Source organism: Lactuca saligna, chromosome 3, assembly GCF_052625555.1.
Source record: "Lactuca saligna cultivar CGN05327 chromosome 3, ASM5262555v1, whole genome shotgun sequence".
Lineage (NCBI taxonomy): Eukaryota > Viridiplantae > Streptophyta > Magnoliopsida > Asterales > Asteraceae > Lactuca > Lactuca saligna.
This window is the reverse complement of record NC_136419.1, coordinates 19291948-19309033: the sequence shown is the minus strand read 5'-3', so window position 1 is coordinate 19309033 and position 17086 is coordinate 19291948. Positions and strand designations below refer to the sequence as shown.

Below are 17086 nucleotides of genomic sequence, written 5' to 3'. Positions count from 1 at the left end.
CCTTGCGGTGGCTCTTTGAAGAATCCTTCCTCTTCTTGCCCCTTCTTTGCCTAATAGCCAAAACAGGAGCAGGGGGTGGATTGGGAGTTGGTGCAACAGACTTGTCCTTGAGGTTGCTCTCAGCAGTCCTTAGGATCCCTTGGAGTTTGCTTAGGGTAACCTCTTCCTTGTTCATGTGGTAGGTTATCCTAAATTGGTTGTAGCATGAGGGCAAGGAGTGAAGAACAATGTCGATAGCCAAATCTTCCCCAAAGTTGACATTCAACTTGCGAAGACGATCAACATACCTTTGCATCTTTTGCAAGTGCACAGTTAGAGACTCTCCACTTCCCATTTTAGCAGTGATCATATTTATTATGATTTCATATCGCTCTTGCCTCGCGCTTTGGTGGTATCTCTCCATCAAGTCTAGATGCATCTCATAAGGATACATGTCCTCATAGGACTTTTGGAATTCGGAGTTCATCGTGGCTATCATGATGCAATGGACTTTCGTTGCATCACGTTCATGGGTCTCAAAGACAGCCATTTCTTCGGGAGTAGCAGTTTCAGGATTGATCTTCTCGAGCTTCTCATCAAGAACATACTCTTTGTCCTCGTAACGCGTGATCGTGCGAATGTATCTTATCCATTCGCTAAAGTTCGATCCATCAAAAGTCACTTTTTGACAAAGGCTCATTAGAGTGAATGAGCTAGCAGCAACGTTGTTTGCATTAGACATCTACAAATAGAAAGGAAACAAAGTTTGATTAGATTTAAGTCCCTAATTAACACCCAAAATAAAAATTAGGGCTAGGACCCAACAACATTATTTTCACATTAGAAAAGGGATGCCGTAATCCAACATGCAAATAATTTAGAGGTAAGTGAATGACGATTCACTAATTCTTCACCATGAAAAACATATGCTTAAGTTTTAAATGTATTGAGAATTCCTAGATTTCTTTGCGATTCATTGAACCTTTCAATGTCATGTTTAAATCTCGATATGCCACTCTAGTTTGTGACTGGGATACCGAGGATCACAAAGCGGGTGTGAATAACCACGCAAATTTACATGGTGCCTTCATTGTTACAATCACCTATTCGATGTGCCGGTAAACCACACACGCTCCATCAAAAAACAATGAATCACCCTTTGCCACCTTTGTTTAGAACCAATTAATGTGCCGGTTAACCACACACACTCCACTAACATCTTAACAAGGGTGCAAAGTGTAATTTCATGGGATTGCATCAATTCACTTTCCTAAAGTAACTAAGATTGGGAATTTTATGAAACACGTTTAGTTACTTTATAAAGATTCATTATACTTATTAATGAGGAGAGGATTGACCTATCCTACCCGTTCGGCTAACGACCCTCCACCAGTCAAGCATGCGGTGGGTATGAGTGTACACCCATTAAGCGTCATTTTATAGGCAGCAACCTTATACCCACCTTATAGACCGGCTTCGTGAATGATGCCTACTGACCATAAGACTGGCATTTTAAATTATACATATATATATATATATATATACATATATATATATATATATATATATATATATATATATATATATATTAAGCTTGTAATAATATAATAGTATAATGTTGAATTTTAAACTTGTAAAATTCTAGGGTTTGAAATTTAAATTATTCAAATTAAACTTTTAATCACAAAACTTAAATTTCAAAAACTTGAGGACAAGTTTTAAACTTTTCAAAACATAAGGATCAAATAGCAAATAATACAAGTCAACTAATCAGATTATCTCAATTTGATCTTATTCAATATTACTTGCAAGACAATTCATCAATTCAATTCAAATAATCAATTATTATCATATAAGGAAATTATTATTCAACTAATTGGTAATTATCTTTTGTTTGGTCAAGAATATACTCATATATATGATAAAATTCAGATTTTAATGATCCAAAACAGTTAAGGCAAGTATCCTCAAGTAAAACAACAAGAAATCCCGAAACTACCTCCAACTGACGCTCGAACTCTTTGAGTTCCACTATGGACTCGCCGAGTTGGAGCTACTCGCCGAGTCCACAATGGAACTCGCCGAGTTCATTGAACAGAATCACAAAAATCGAATTTTTCAAGCAACAAGCAGTCAACCAATGCATCAATTCAATAGAAATCAATCAAAGCTCTGATACCACTGATGGGTTTGAGCCATAAGAACTTTCCTATGTGCGCATGCAAACCCTAATGCTTGGATCTAGGTTTCTCTAATTGAACATGCAATGTATCCAAGGCTTAAAATTCTAGATCTAGTGTAAACAATTGAATCATATCATATAAAACAGATCTAGAAGAATACCTTAAGTTACGTGCTTGAAACTTCTTGTTCTTGGAGCTTAGAGTCACAATTGTCACTCCTCTAATGGCTTACAAACACCAACTAGCAAGAGGATGATCTTGAGATAGAGTGAGGAAGGTGAGAAATCGGCCCTAGGGTTTCTTGCCTTTCATGAGTGCCGATTTCCCTCACCCAAGGGATCTATTTATACTATGAGCTATTATGGTTTCACCCTTAACCCTAATTGATTAACTTAGGACCTAGGCAATCCAAAGATCCTCCTAGATATTAGTCTTGGATGATTTTAAGATATCCAAACCCTAAAAATCGTCCACCCTTATATCCATAAGGATTTATAGCCCAAAACACAACTATCACACATTTGACAGTTTATGCCCCTTTATTCAATTATTCTCTTAAAGTCACCAAACTAACTCTTAATTAATATATAACTTATATTAATCAAATAATATTATTATTCTTTTAATATATTATTCTCATAATATATTAACAATAAAATCTCTTCTCTCTTTACAAATCATCATGTCAAGTTGCTATGGTGAAGGCAACCCAAAAGGACCATGCACAACCGGGTCAAGTACTTACCAAATATAGTTACAGCCTTAGACACTAATCCAACAGATAACATGTATGATGTTGATGATGATGATGATGACGTTTAAGTACTGACCCAATAATCAACTAAAAAAAGATGGAAAGAGAAAAGCTCCTCAAACCTCCCAAACACAAACCGTGCCACCTTTTTTCAAACGAGATATGCATGATCCTTCTCAACCATCGATTAAGGCAACATTGTAAAGTAAGGAAAGATGGCATGATACAGATTTAGCTCTTGCTATGTGGTTTTATGATTCTTGTATACCTATGAATGCTGTGAATTCTCCTCTTTTCCAAATAACAATGAGCAAAGTCGCTAGTATGGGTCATGGATACACATGGCTTTCATATCATGCTATGTGTGTCACGTTGTTGAAAGATGCGAAACAATATGTACAACTTATAGTTGATTCTTATAGACGTTACTGGGCAGAAAATGGTTGCACAATTATGGATGATGGGTGACGGGATACAAGATAAAGACCATTTATCAATTTTATGGTGTATTGTGCAAAAGGGATATCAATCATCAAATCAGTTGAGAGTAATGCCCAAACATTATGCAACTTGTTTAGTGAGATTGTTAAGATTGTTGGTCGTCAGAATGTCGTTCATTTAGTAACTGATAATGCTACAAACTATAAGGCTGCATGAAGATTGTTATGTGAGAAGTATCCGTCCATTGTCTGGTCTCCTTGTGCAACTCATTGTATGAACTTGATTATGAAGGACATGTCGGAGATGCATGAAGTCGTTGATTTGGTTACACTTGCATCGAGGGTTATAGTTTTTGTTTATAACCACAAATGGCCATTAAATTGGTTAAGATAAAGACCAGGTTGGACAAAGATTATTCGTTCGGGTGCCACTCGTTTTGGTACTGCATTTATAGCATTGAAGAGTTTGTGTGATCACAAACATGATTTGCAAGCTATGGTCACCTCCCCGGATTATAAAAAAGTGATTAGATTAGAAAAAGCAAAAGAAGTTAAGCTTATCATATTGAATGAAAGCTTTTGGAATAATTGTGCTATCATAGTAAAGGTGATGACTACAATGTTGAGACTTTTACGGATTTATGATTCGTATGAGAAGCCGGCTTTAGGTATATATATAATATTCTTTAATGATGTTTACAAATATATCATCATTTTTATTATTTTAATTGATGTTCTTTAGGTTATATATACAAAGGGATGTATAGGGCAAAAAAAAAAGAATTAAGAAACTTTTTTGCAACAACAGAGAGTTGTACACCCCGTATACTAACATCATTAAAAATCGATGGGATAGGATGTTGCGTAGGAGTCTTCATGTTGTTGCTTATTGGTTGAATCCAGTCTTTCAATATGATCTAGAAAATTTTTCTAAGAAACCAGAGGTGGTTTGTTGGGGGGGGGGGGGGGGGTAATGGATATGATTGAGCGTTATAACAGTGTTGGTATTGTGTATGGTCTAACTTTCATGGACCAACTAACGTTGTTTTGTGAGCATGAAGGTAGTTTTGGTTGAAAACTTGCTTTCGCTTCTCGCAATACTACTCGTCCAGGTAACTTTTTTTTTTCAACCTTTTTTTAATAGTGAATTACAGTATTATAATAATATTTTATTATTTTCCATTAGATGAATGGTGGAAATTACATGGTGGAGATGCTCCGAAATTGCAAAAATTTGCAATTCGAATTTTAAGCCAAACTGCTTCTTCTTCCGGGTGTGAAAGGAATTGAAGTGTCTTTGAGAGAATCCACACTAAAAGAAGGAATCGATTGGAGCATCAAATGCTTAATGACCTTTTGTTTATATTCATTATAATTTGCGTCTACAAAATAGGTAGTGTATACTTTCAAACTTTTTTTTTTCATTTTCTTTATTTATGTGTAAAAGTATATTAATACTTTTTTGTGGGCTCAAGGATTACAAAAAATTCTTATAATCCGATCAATTATGAAAGTATTGATAAAAATCGAGTTTTGGGTGGTTGATGAATACCAGAAGGTAAATTAAGTTATAATGAATTGGAAAATATGGTTGAAGAAGAACCACCAAACTACAATGAATCAACGATGTTTGACTCCCAAGTTTCTCAAGGTTAGTATTTTATGTTATTCTATCAATACTTTGTTATTCTTCTATTTGAGTATAACTTTTGCTAAAATTGAATTTGCATTTGGTATTGAAGATGATGATGGAGTTGTGTTAGAAGAAATTGACATGGATTCCTTTAGGTGAAAAATAAATTGTAATTAAAGTTTGCATTTTGATACATTTCATGGTGTTTTGATGTTTATGTTGTGAACTTTGTTTTTTTTTTTTTAAACTAGAATAAAGATGCGGGGAATGAATTTCATTGTATTTTGTAAGTTTGGTACTTTTATTTAATATTGAAAACTAATGTTTGTTGATATTTTTGGTTTAAAGTTTATTTTTGTATTTTTTTTTTTTTGAGTATTTTAAAATTTTAAATACAATAATGATGTAATAATAACGTCATTCGGTTCATCTGGTTGAACCGATCCGACCGATTTACCCATCAACTCGGTATGGTGGCCGGTTCGATGTCGGGCCTTTGAAGTCAAATAATTTGCATGGTGTATTTATATACTCTAAAATCAATCAAAGAGGGATGAAGAAATTTTTTTGGACACTACATAATTGTCTGAATAAAATAAGTGGCCTTCTCTCTCATACATTCATGTTACAACGTTATCATTACACACGTGTTCAGGTTCAACTTCTGACTCTTCTCCCTGTCATAGTTAACGTGTCACACATTCCGTGAATCTTTCTGGCCACCTCTGCACACACATGACACACCCTCCTCACTCCTCTCTCTTTCTTCACGTTCTACAAGAAAAACCCCATCCGACTTCGACTTCGACTTCGACTCCTCAGTTATCCCCGAGCCACCACGTTAGAAGGTACGCTCCTCTTTATCTCACTTACTGAGACTTCCTTGTTTTGTTTTATGTTTTTCCATTGGTGCAAAGCATCCGTTTCACCGTTTGCCTCTATGTATGCAACCTGTTTGATGATTTGTCTAGCTGAAAAGTAGTATCTGACTTGTCTGATTTGCTAAAAAACAGAGATTTTGGCTCCTTCTTTTTTTCCTTATATGGACGTGCGTATAAATTTTCTTGCTGCCACAAGTTGAATATTGATAACAAGTTAACAGTGTCGATTGCGGCTGCTACTGTGTAGGGTCTGAATCGTGTGTCAAGCCTATAAATTAGTAAAGAAAATTAGGTTGAGTTGTTACTATATACACACAAATAATACGGATTATCCTATATTACTCGGTTAGGGGTATAAAGCATAAATAAGAATTGCTTCGTCTCTTTTCTTGTTCTTTCTTCGCTGAAAACTATCTGGTTATAATTAAGCAGGACATGAGGGATGATTAACTGCTTAATTGCTTTTCTTAAGATTAAAGACCAAGTTTTTTTGCTTGGCTTCTGAATAGGAACTACGAATTCGGGCCTAGAGGTGTGTTTTAGAGAAAAAAGAAACAATAATCTCGATCGTTTTACATTACCTTGAAAAGGATTCTATTCCTATTGACGCTGAAGGTGTAATTGTGTTGCAACTTTTGATACTCGGTTCAAACTCAATAGGCTAATGAGTTTATATATAGGAATACAATTGTTGAATGTAACTTGCACTTACGACTTACCTAAAGCCATTTTTTGCGAGAACTGTGGAAGAAGTACAATAGTTGTTCTATTGTGATTTGTGAAGTAGGATGTTTAGTTTATTGCAGCCATGAGTTTAGAGCTGATTTTCTTACGCATATGACATGTTTTGGCTTGTGTGGTTTCAGATTCTAGAACAATAAGGACCAATAAGCTTCGACTCCAAAGCAAATGACAAACATGTAGCTGCAGATGAGGTTGGATCAATAATATATATAGTCCATAAACATGATCCCTGAATTGGTGGGTGCAATCTTGCTCATAGTAATAAAGCCTTTTTCACTTTTTAAACTATCTTGTATGGCTGGTGTGAGAGGAACTTGTATAGTTATAAACACTTGGGTTGACATTCTGAGTGCATCTATCTACTTCCATGTAAACATATTTTGGAGATTTATGCTTTGGACTGTATCTATCATAACTCTACCCACACGTGCTCTGGGTGCACTACACAGAGAGAAACAGGTAATTAGTATATATATATAATATATGTATATCATCATCTTCATTCCCTAATTATATCATAACTAAGATATAAAAGTAGTCCCTTGATTGAGATTGAGAAGCATTCTATCTTCAGCTACAAGCACAACTCAGTGAACTACAAGAAAGATTGGATTCTCTTGCATGGGATAGGAGGGAGCTTCAAGAACATATACGAGTGGCCATTAAAGAGCATGAAATGATGGAACTGGTGTTAGGTGAGCTTGAAGAGGAACACGATGTAGCAATCCATAGAATCCAAATCTTGGAGACTGAGGTACAGTTTATATTAACTTATTAACATACTTGCGATATTTATATTTGATATATAAATAAAAGTATTTCTGCTTTTTTTTAATCTCGACAGTTGCAAAATCTCAAGGATGAAAACCTCCGTCTGAAGGAAGTTGATGGAAAATCACAGTGGGACATGACTGGTTCAGAATATGGCCAAAAGCACAAGGATGCTAAAGTGTCTCACACTAAAGATGGAATTTCACCATGGAAATTATCGGATCAATATTATAAAGATGTGATGAGGAAAGCAGCTAGTTTTGAGGATGAAAAAAAAGATGATAGTCAACTACCCCTGAGTAGAAGTGTGTGTACTGATGATGTTGTTGGTCAAAGGAGAGAAGTTGCAGTGTCACAGAGCCTTTTCAGTGCAATGTTATCAGTGTTGGTTGGAATGATTATATGGGAAGCTAAAGACCCATGCATGCCGTTAGTGACAGCTCTTTTTATGGTGGTTATTATGTCGTTAAAAAGTGTTGTTCAGTTCTTCTCCACCATTAAGAACAGACCAGCTTCTGATGCAGTTGCTCTTTTGAGTTTAAATTGGTTCATACTTGGCACTCTCACATACCCAACACTACCCAGAGTTGCTCGTTTGTTGATGCCTTTCTTTATCAAATCATCAAAACGTGCATTTGGTGGTTTCTTTCTCTTTCTTACTTAGCTTCCAAAACACTAAAGTCATTTTCTTTTCTTTTTTTTTGTTTTTGGGTCTTAACTTCAGGACTTAACAGGATAGTTTTGCTTTCGACTTAACATTATTAGCTAAGCTACTTGTAAAAGTCTTGTATAGAACGCACGTATTGTAACTTTGTAAGTTGTATTAGTATGGTGCTTTTGTTGTTATATATGTAAAAGGTTAGAGTCTGGAGAGTTTATGACATCTTTCATGTGGTTTGTAACTTTGTATTGATACATATTGTAAATGGGACATGCATGGGGGACAAAGAAGTGGTCAGGTATCTTTCATCATTGGGTATCTTGGACCATTTGTCCAATAAATACTCTCTCGATAAAACATATGATGCATAAAAGGTCCATCATGTGTCGCTTTTTGGGACAAAGCATGGATTGTGCATTCAATTGATGAAGGACGCGTGGCTATGGTGTAGGGCATCTGGGATCTGGCCTTCAAATTTATTGATATCTGAAGGGATTATGTTCTGCAGCAAGGACATGCGACTTCAAACCTAAAACCCCATGTGATCCTTGAGCAATAATCATCTATGATAGATGTTGATATTACTTTCGTGCACAAACAAGTGATGGCAAACAAGGACCTAGTCGTGAAGGAAATAATTAAACAAATGTTGCCACCAAATCTTTACATATTCAATCCACGAAGTTCGTCAGTTTATACATATAGGTTTCATGGACTTTACTTTTTGACCGACTCATCATGGATTCTGGAAGCCTTTTTCATCTAGAAGACCTTCAATGTTCGACATGAAACATGCCTTCATTATGGTACAAGATGCTTTAGCACATACTTAATTGGTAGTGTCATATGGCAAATGGTTGGAACAAAATTATAACGACTTTTGGGGTTCCCAAAAGAAAGAATACATAAATATGAAAGAATAATTGGATTTTATTGTTGTCAAATAGTTTTGATCCAATGCTATTATGGAAAGAACTTTTGAGTTGTATCTGTTGTATAAATGTCTCAACTATTTCAAGCTTGTTCAATTTTTTTAGACGATTTATTACTATATAAATGTATTTTTATATGTCATTGAGTTTGATCTTATTAATTTACTCATAAATTAAATAATCGTCATCTTTTCTCTTAAAGCATCTTCAATCTCATTCTATTTTTATCATTACATTCTATTTATTATAAAGTATAAAATAGAGTAGAAGCTTCAAACCAAACTTGATTTCACATTATATCTAAAGATTTTTATCATTACATTCTATTTATTATAAAGTATAAAATAGAGTAGAAGCTTCAAACCAAACTTGATTTCACATTATATCTATAGAGCAACGAATAGTTATATCTTCAATTTGGAGCAATGTTTTAAAAACTAGTTTTTTAGTTGAATCGGTATGGTGATCGGTTTAACCGGTTCGACAGCCGGGATAACAGTTTTCTATAATTTTTATATTTTTTCCTATTTTCTTATATATATATACATATATAAATCATGAATTTGATGTTTACAAGTTCAAACATTAAAAATACATATAAAAATAAGTTGTAGATCAATCCAAAATACATTAAAATAACACATAATCATAAGTTTTAGTATTTTACATCAATTTATATACGTCAAAAAGAAAATAAAATATAATACCGTAACAAAATATTGTTTTAGATAAATACAAACATATCAAAAAAGTTTATAACATTTACTATATTTTTTATTTAGAAAAAACTAAATATATTTGAAAAAAATCACCAAAGTTTATTATGCAAATGGTTCTTTTCTATGTATTTTGGTTCAGTTTAACCGGTTCAACCAATTTATTTTGACTGATTCGATCGGGTTTTTTCTAAAAACCGGTCAGTTCAATCCGGTTCATAAATCGACGTAAAACCGGTGATAATTGAACCGTTTTCTTCACCGGTTTCCGGTCCAACCGGTTCGACTAACCGTTTCAATCCGGTTTTTAAAACATTGATTTGGAGTTTTATTACACAATCTTCAAACACACTTTATTTTTAGAATGTAAAAGAGTACGACTGGCAATTCTCGACACGACACGAAATAAATGGGTTTGGGTTGAGTTTTTCAACCCACCAATCCGTTCCGTTAATCCGTTTATTAAACGGGTCATATATGAGTTTCTCAAAAAATAAACAGGTTGACCCGTTTATATTTTTAATAAAAAAACATATATTTTTTTAATGTATATGTTTAGTTTTTTAATATATTTTTAAAAAAACATATATTTTTTTTTATTTTTTAATGTATTTATGTATCAAGTATTAATATTTAATAAGTATTATATATATTTATATTAATGTTTAGTTTGAAAATGTTTTTATGAATGTTTTACTTTTCATTTGGATGTTTAAGTCTTAAGTAGTTAAATGTCTAAAACTCAGATATGTTTGTATCAACAATCAAGAATGTATTTATGTTTAATTGTCAATTTTATTTATGAAATCTGACCCACAAATCCAAATCTGACTCACAAACTCGTTAACCTGTGAACCCATATAAATAAATGGGTTGGCGGCTCATATATGAGTATATGTTTCAAACCCATCAACCCGTGACCTGCCTGTGATCTGTATATTTAAATAGGTCGTGTTTGGGTTGACATATTTTGACTCGCCGACCGGCGACACACCAACCCGAACACAATTTAATTGTCAGGCCTATAAAAAAGAGCTTAGAATAAGGTTGAATCACTTTGCATTCTAAAAATAAAATATAACTAGAGATGATCTTATAATTTTTTAATTGCGTGAATTTATAAAAAGTATATTAATAATATATTAGTTGTCACTCTATATCAGTTTACATTATTCGTTTGTTGAATGATAAATAAAAAGACGCAATAAAAAGTTACGTTCACTGTTGTCAAACTTACTCTATATCAATACCGTTAAGCCAAAAGGTTTTTTTTATAACTACAATATGGTTAGGTTCCGGATTTCACAGCTTAATTTAATCGAGGTAGTATAAATGACGAGTTAAACTATTTTACTTTGGTTGATATTTGTATATTTTTATGAATTAAGGAATTACTTATGTAAATTAATAAATTAATTCATAAAAATATACAAATATCAACCAAAGTAAAATAGTTTAACTCGTCATTTAAATAGCCTTTAGCCAATAAGTAATTTCTACATTTTCAAACATGTGTGTCAGAAATTCCTTTTCAATATATAATATAGACCTGTGAGAAGGAAAAATCAACTTTTTGTAAAATGAAATCAAAATGGGGTCTCCCTTGGAATATATATACATCATTAATGGAAAAGGCAAAAATGTTGAATTAAAGTTGATTGCGTGTATATATATACTATATATATATTAGGTGTACATCCGTCGGTGCCGAACGGTGGCGACAATTATTACTGTCTGACGAATGTTTATTTTTAGAAAATGTTATCTGACGGTTTCAATGGCTATAAATTTTTTGGGTGGTATGTTAGAAAATTTTCATGCCTAGCCTTTGGAAAAACATTATGTCCAAGCTGAGATGATGTAAATCACTTCTCCACATCGAATCTTAAGAAGATAATTGAAATTAATTATAAAATAAAAATCCAAATCGAAGCTTTTTCAAATAATGTTTTGAAAGTTTAATCTTTGACAATTTATCTTGGATTATTTTCAATAATACGGATGATGAGGGAACTCATATCTCTTGGAACGATGAGAGAAAAAAAAAGGCGAAACAAAAGAAAATGTATTTTTTTTCAATTACCATTAGTCAAATACACACTAAGCATAGTGCATCTTGTTTTGTCATGTACTATTTAACAAACTAATCATAAGTAAATTTGTTATCTAGATGAAGAAGTCGAGATGTTTTGGAAAATGATTTTCAATCATGTCTGAACCACTTTAAATTGGGGTGGATTTTTTTTATCTATACATCTTATTTTCTACCTTATGAATTTTATTTTGAAATATATAGTTTGTTATATTGTATTTACACTTTCAACAACATAACGAACACATATAAAATTCTTTAAAAAAACATATTTATCTATTTTAGGTTTCACCTATGATAAGAAAATGGATAATGACTTAAAAGGGTAATATATTTTTCGATTTATACACATTTGGTCATTAAGTTTTTTTTCGTCCACATTTACCCCTTCAAGTTGTTAAAATGTACACATTCAGTGCTTATGATTGGTTACTCTAGGTTGACCGAGAAAAATGATTTAATAGGGTAATATATTTATCATTTTGTACACATTTAGTCTTTAATATTTTTGTACACATTTAGTCCTTAATATTTTTTTGTTTCAAAATAAGTCAATTTTGTTTTTTACTCATTCAATACTTATGAATGATTTCTTTAGTTTTTTCTCACGATATCTTGTATGGGACATCATTGATGAAATGCTCGGGACTGTTGATGTTTATGTGTAACATCTCATTTTCGCAACAAAAAAATCATTTTGAAATAAGGCAAAACTCCCTAATTATAAATCAATTATTAAGAAAAAAACGTTTATTCCAAAATACATTTATCGAAAATCAGAGTAATATAAGAAACACAGAATCCTCAATACTGTTGATAAGTGTGTACAGTTATGTCTCTACCTTCTCACGATCAACGATATAACCTAAAAACATAAGCAACTGGGTAAGCATAAAGTTTAGTGACTTTTCCCCAAAATACTCGAAACAACAAATATATTATCATGCATAACTGGTCCACACTTATTAGATTGGAATACATTGGCCTAATCAGTCATCCGACTAGAATACCCAGGGTTTGTTGGCATTCCGCTTTAACCAAACCGCTCTTCTCGAGCTTTTGTGCCTACGACTTACAACTGGTCCGCACCAGGTATCTTGGCCTATAGCATATATCAGGACCACCTCAACCTATCCCACCACCATATGGCTATCCCCTGTAAGATTTCGTGAGAAAAACCTAAAAAAATCATTCATAAGTACTGAATGAGTACAAAAACAAAAATGACTTATTTTGCAAATATATATATATATATATATATTAAGGACTAAATGTGTACAAAGTGATAAATATATCATCCTATTAAGTCATTTTTACCGGCTAACGTGGAGTAATGACTAAATGTGTACAGTTTAACAAATTGAAGGGGTAAATGTGGACGGAAAAACTCTCAGTAACTAAATATCTACAAATCGAAAAATATATTATCCTTTTAAATAATTATCCCATATGGAAAATACTTTATGTAATGTTGTGGCAAAAATGATCCATATAAGTTAATAATTAACCATATTTGGAAATGTTATAGGATTTAGTAGCTGAACAACTTAGTCTTACACCATGCATAATCTATATGAGATTTTCAAAAAAACATTCAATCAAATACAAATTTAATAAATTAGGTTGTCAATTTTTACAGCCAAGTTGGACATGGAAGGAATCGTGCACAAATGGTTAAAATATTTGAAATTAATACAACATGAGAGCCGTAAATAGAACCAATAAAGAAGATTAAAAATTAGGGTTGGAAACAGACTATAGTTTATTACCTCTCGATTGGTGATAAAAACACAAGAAGCTCTTGTAGTCTTGACCAAGAATACCAAAACAAAGAAATCAAAACTCAAAACATGTCATTTTCTTCATTCATCATATACCTAAAAAGGAATCGTAAGAATCTGAACTGAACCAAGCTATGAAAAAGTTATGTTGTATTACAGTGATAACGAAAAGTCATTTTTCTTATTAATGAAAATGGATAAACTAAAATAAGTTTCATGGGACACATATTCTTGATATTGAGCAAACTGAAAAGAAAAAAAAAACTTTAAAAAAATTCAGAATTAAATGTAACAACCAAGCATAATTATATTTTATAAAGAAAAAATACAATGAATAACTCTCCAGTAATACTTTAGAGATGATAATAGATAATATCCATTGTTTTAATCCTGATGCAGTTTATTAAAAAATCCACATCAAATTTTCTATAAAATTCATTCAAGAGAAGAAAATTTGCCCACCATATACAAATTTAATATATACACATATATATAAAAATTCAAGAATACAAACACACTATTTCCCTAGGTTACCTGCTCAAAACTCTTGCAATCATCTTCAAAAGCACCAAAACACACTCAAAACTCAAGAGAGAGGCTCACAAACGCACTAGGGTTTTCTGGAGACAAGGAGGTTGATAAGGGAAGTCCAGGAGAGGGGTTTAAAATGTTTAAATATGATGCAAAACCCCGAGAATAGGGTTTCTTCCTGGCAGACCTACTCGTCGATTCCATGCTTGGACTCGTCGAGTAGACTTTTTATATCCCACAACCTTTAAAGCATATACTCGAAGAGTTAGGGCTTCTAACTCGTCGAGTAGCTCAAAATAAATACTTGAATGACTGAATAAGAAATTGCGTACCAAGAACAGGTGTTACAATATTCTTTGTATTTGTCAATATATTTTTTTGAAAGCTAAAGGAGATTATTTTTGTTTGTATCAGGAGCTAAATGAGAGAAGATAGGAACCAAAATTAACTTTCAAATGTGTTCTCTTACAGGTGAACATCATTATATTTCCAAGTGTAAACTAATGATTTTTTAGCTACACTTACATTAAAATACAAAAGGTTTTCTTTGAGAATAACGGATTTTTGATCTCATCACTGCCATCAAGCATGCAATTCTTGATTTTCTAAGATTTTTTTGCTATATAAACAAAATTGTAGTCTAATTATTTCAAATATTCCAAATCATTGTGTGATTATAGCATTATTTGTTTTTTTCCTTTCAGCTATCGTATTGTTCGTTATAAATTTTTGGATTTAGGTAAACGTTGTATTTTTTTCTCATTAAGGCACTGTAGTTACAAAATCTACCCAATGATAGCATTGTATTTTCAAGATGTTTTCTTATGAAGATACTTTACATTTAAAAAACTACTAAAGTATCTCTTTGTAAAGTGAAACTTTCTTGATGTTCGAATGACATTTCTATAATTGGCCAGCTTTTCTGATGTACAAAGATGTAATATGGCGAAATGAACAATTTTGCAGTATAAAGTGGGAATTTCTTAGCGTTGTTCTTTTTGTCCATTGAAGTTATGCCAAATGTTAGATGGGTTTTCCGGAATTCTCATACCTATCATGGTAATGTTAATTATGAAGATATATGTTTTGTTCTGCCTTAACTTTGATTAAGATTACTGTTGTCAAATTCTTACTAGAAGGTATGAGGACCTGATCTAATTTCATTTTAATGTCCTTCTTTCCCTATAGAGTGCTATGTTATATTAACTTGTAAAATAAAAAGTACATCACTATGTTACTTCTTGCATTTGGTCTTTTGTTGGCCTAAATGCAAGAAATGGAATCGTAGCAACTTACTTTCATTTTGTTATTTATGAGGTTGTTAATGTCCCTTTTTGAAAAATTTACTTCAATAGCGAATATAGCAACTTACTTTCATTTTCAATGAAAATAAATTACTATTTCTTCATCTTTCAAAGTAAGATGATATATTAGTCAATAAAATGAAACTTCGTTGCTGTTTTTTGCATTTTGTCATGGTCTTTTTTTCTCTTTGGTTTGAAGAAACATAGGCAACTTAGTACATGGTCAACAAAAAAATGATGATTTCCTTTGTTTTCTTAATGACCTTTAACAAGTTTATAATCACCATCTTATTTTCTTGCTTCTAGAAGATTCTTTCATTTTAACTTATGACACGTGTTTGACTTTAATGTATTTTGATTATATAGAGTTTGAATATGCTTTCTTTTTTCATCCCAAGTTATCTTTATACATTCTATTTGTTGTATTTTTTCATTGTAGCACAGAGACAGTTAGTTCACAGGCAAAGTGGAAACATATATGCCTTTAACATGGGACTATAAAACAAGTTTAATGTAATCAATTCAATGTAACTCAATAAAATCTTCCCGGTTTGTCCATTTATTTGGTGTATCCAATCCCACAAAGCAGGGACTGTTCCCTATATATATATATATATATATATATATATATATATATATATATATATATATATATATATATATATATATAATTTTTTAATATAAATGATTTTGAGTTAGGAATTAACTTGGAAGAAAGGGTGTGTTTGGCACGGGGCTTTTAGAAGCGTTTAGGAGCTTCTAGCTTTTAGTTTTTTACTAAATGCTCTAGTTTAAACAAAAAATTTTGTTTGGTAGTACGTGCGTTTAGCTTTTAGTTTAAACAAAACGCTACAAATCTAAAAGTTACTTCATGTAGCGTTTAACAAAACGCTACTGAGCTTTTGAAATAAATTTTCATAATTACCCTTAAAAAATATATTTATATATTTATTTATTTTTAATTAATTGTTTTTTTTATGTAATTTTATATATTTTAAAAGTTTTCAGCTACTTTTGTCAAATGCTCATATAACAAATAAAAGTTATAGTTTCCCGCTACCAGCTACCCACTATATGCTACCCGCTACTCGTTTCCAGCTAACATCTAACTTTGTCAAACACGCCAAAAATGATAGCGTGTATAAATACTTAATGACATGAATTTAATGCTTACACATCACGCAACAATTGTGATGTTTATTTAATACAATTTGTTTCGTGTATTTCTTCTTGTTGTCATGAGAGGTGATCAACTGTTTTTGTATCAAAAAATTTAAAAACGGATGTTTTGGTTGTTAAAAGTTCAAATTATGATGAATTATCATATGGTTAAAAGTAATTCAATTCAAAATTATGCTATTTAAAGAAACCAAAAAGGCTAATTTTTATCATATGATGTGAAACAAAAAAGGTTAATTTAAAAAAACTGGGATTTGATACCACAAAAGTCTAATTCTTTTTATATTTTATTTATCTTACGCTCTTGGATTTTAACAAGGATGCAGTAATACCGAATCCGAAGTTTGACTTTCATTCTCCGGTCAAACTAACGCCGACCTTTTCTGACGTATCTTCACGTATCTTTACTCTTCTACCCGTCATCCTTTCTATACCACCGGCTACTTGAAAGGGGTATTTTCGTCAATTCTTCAGTACGGCACCCCGTTCTCCAACCCTCCATTCA

The 17086-nt window shown here is 32.2% G+C and overlaps 1 protein-coding gene across 1 annotated transcript; it reads left to right on the top strand.

Annotated features, from left to right (window-relative positions):
• The first annotated feature begins 5571 nt into the window (after positions 1 to 5571).
• On the top strand, positions 5572 to 8281 carry LOC145034659 (coiled-coil protein). Its single transcript, XM_078983129.1, has 4 exons — positions 5572 to 5837; positions 6737 to 7073; positions 7189 to 7368; positions 7459 to 8281. Exons 2-4 carry the CDS (start codon positions 6837 to 6839, stop codon positions 8047 to 8049), a joined length of 1008 nt encoding a protein of 335 aa, XP_078839255.1. The 5' UTR covers positions 5572 to 5837; positions 6737 to 6836; the 3' UTR covers positions 8050 to 8281.
• The last annotated feature ends 8805 nt before the right edge of the window (positions 8282 to 17086 follow it).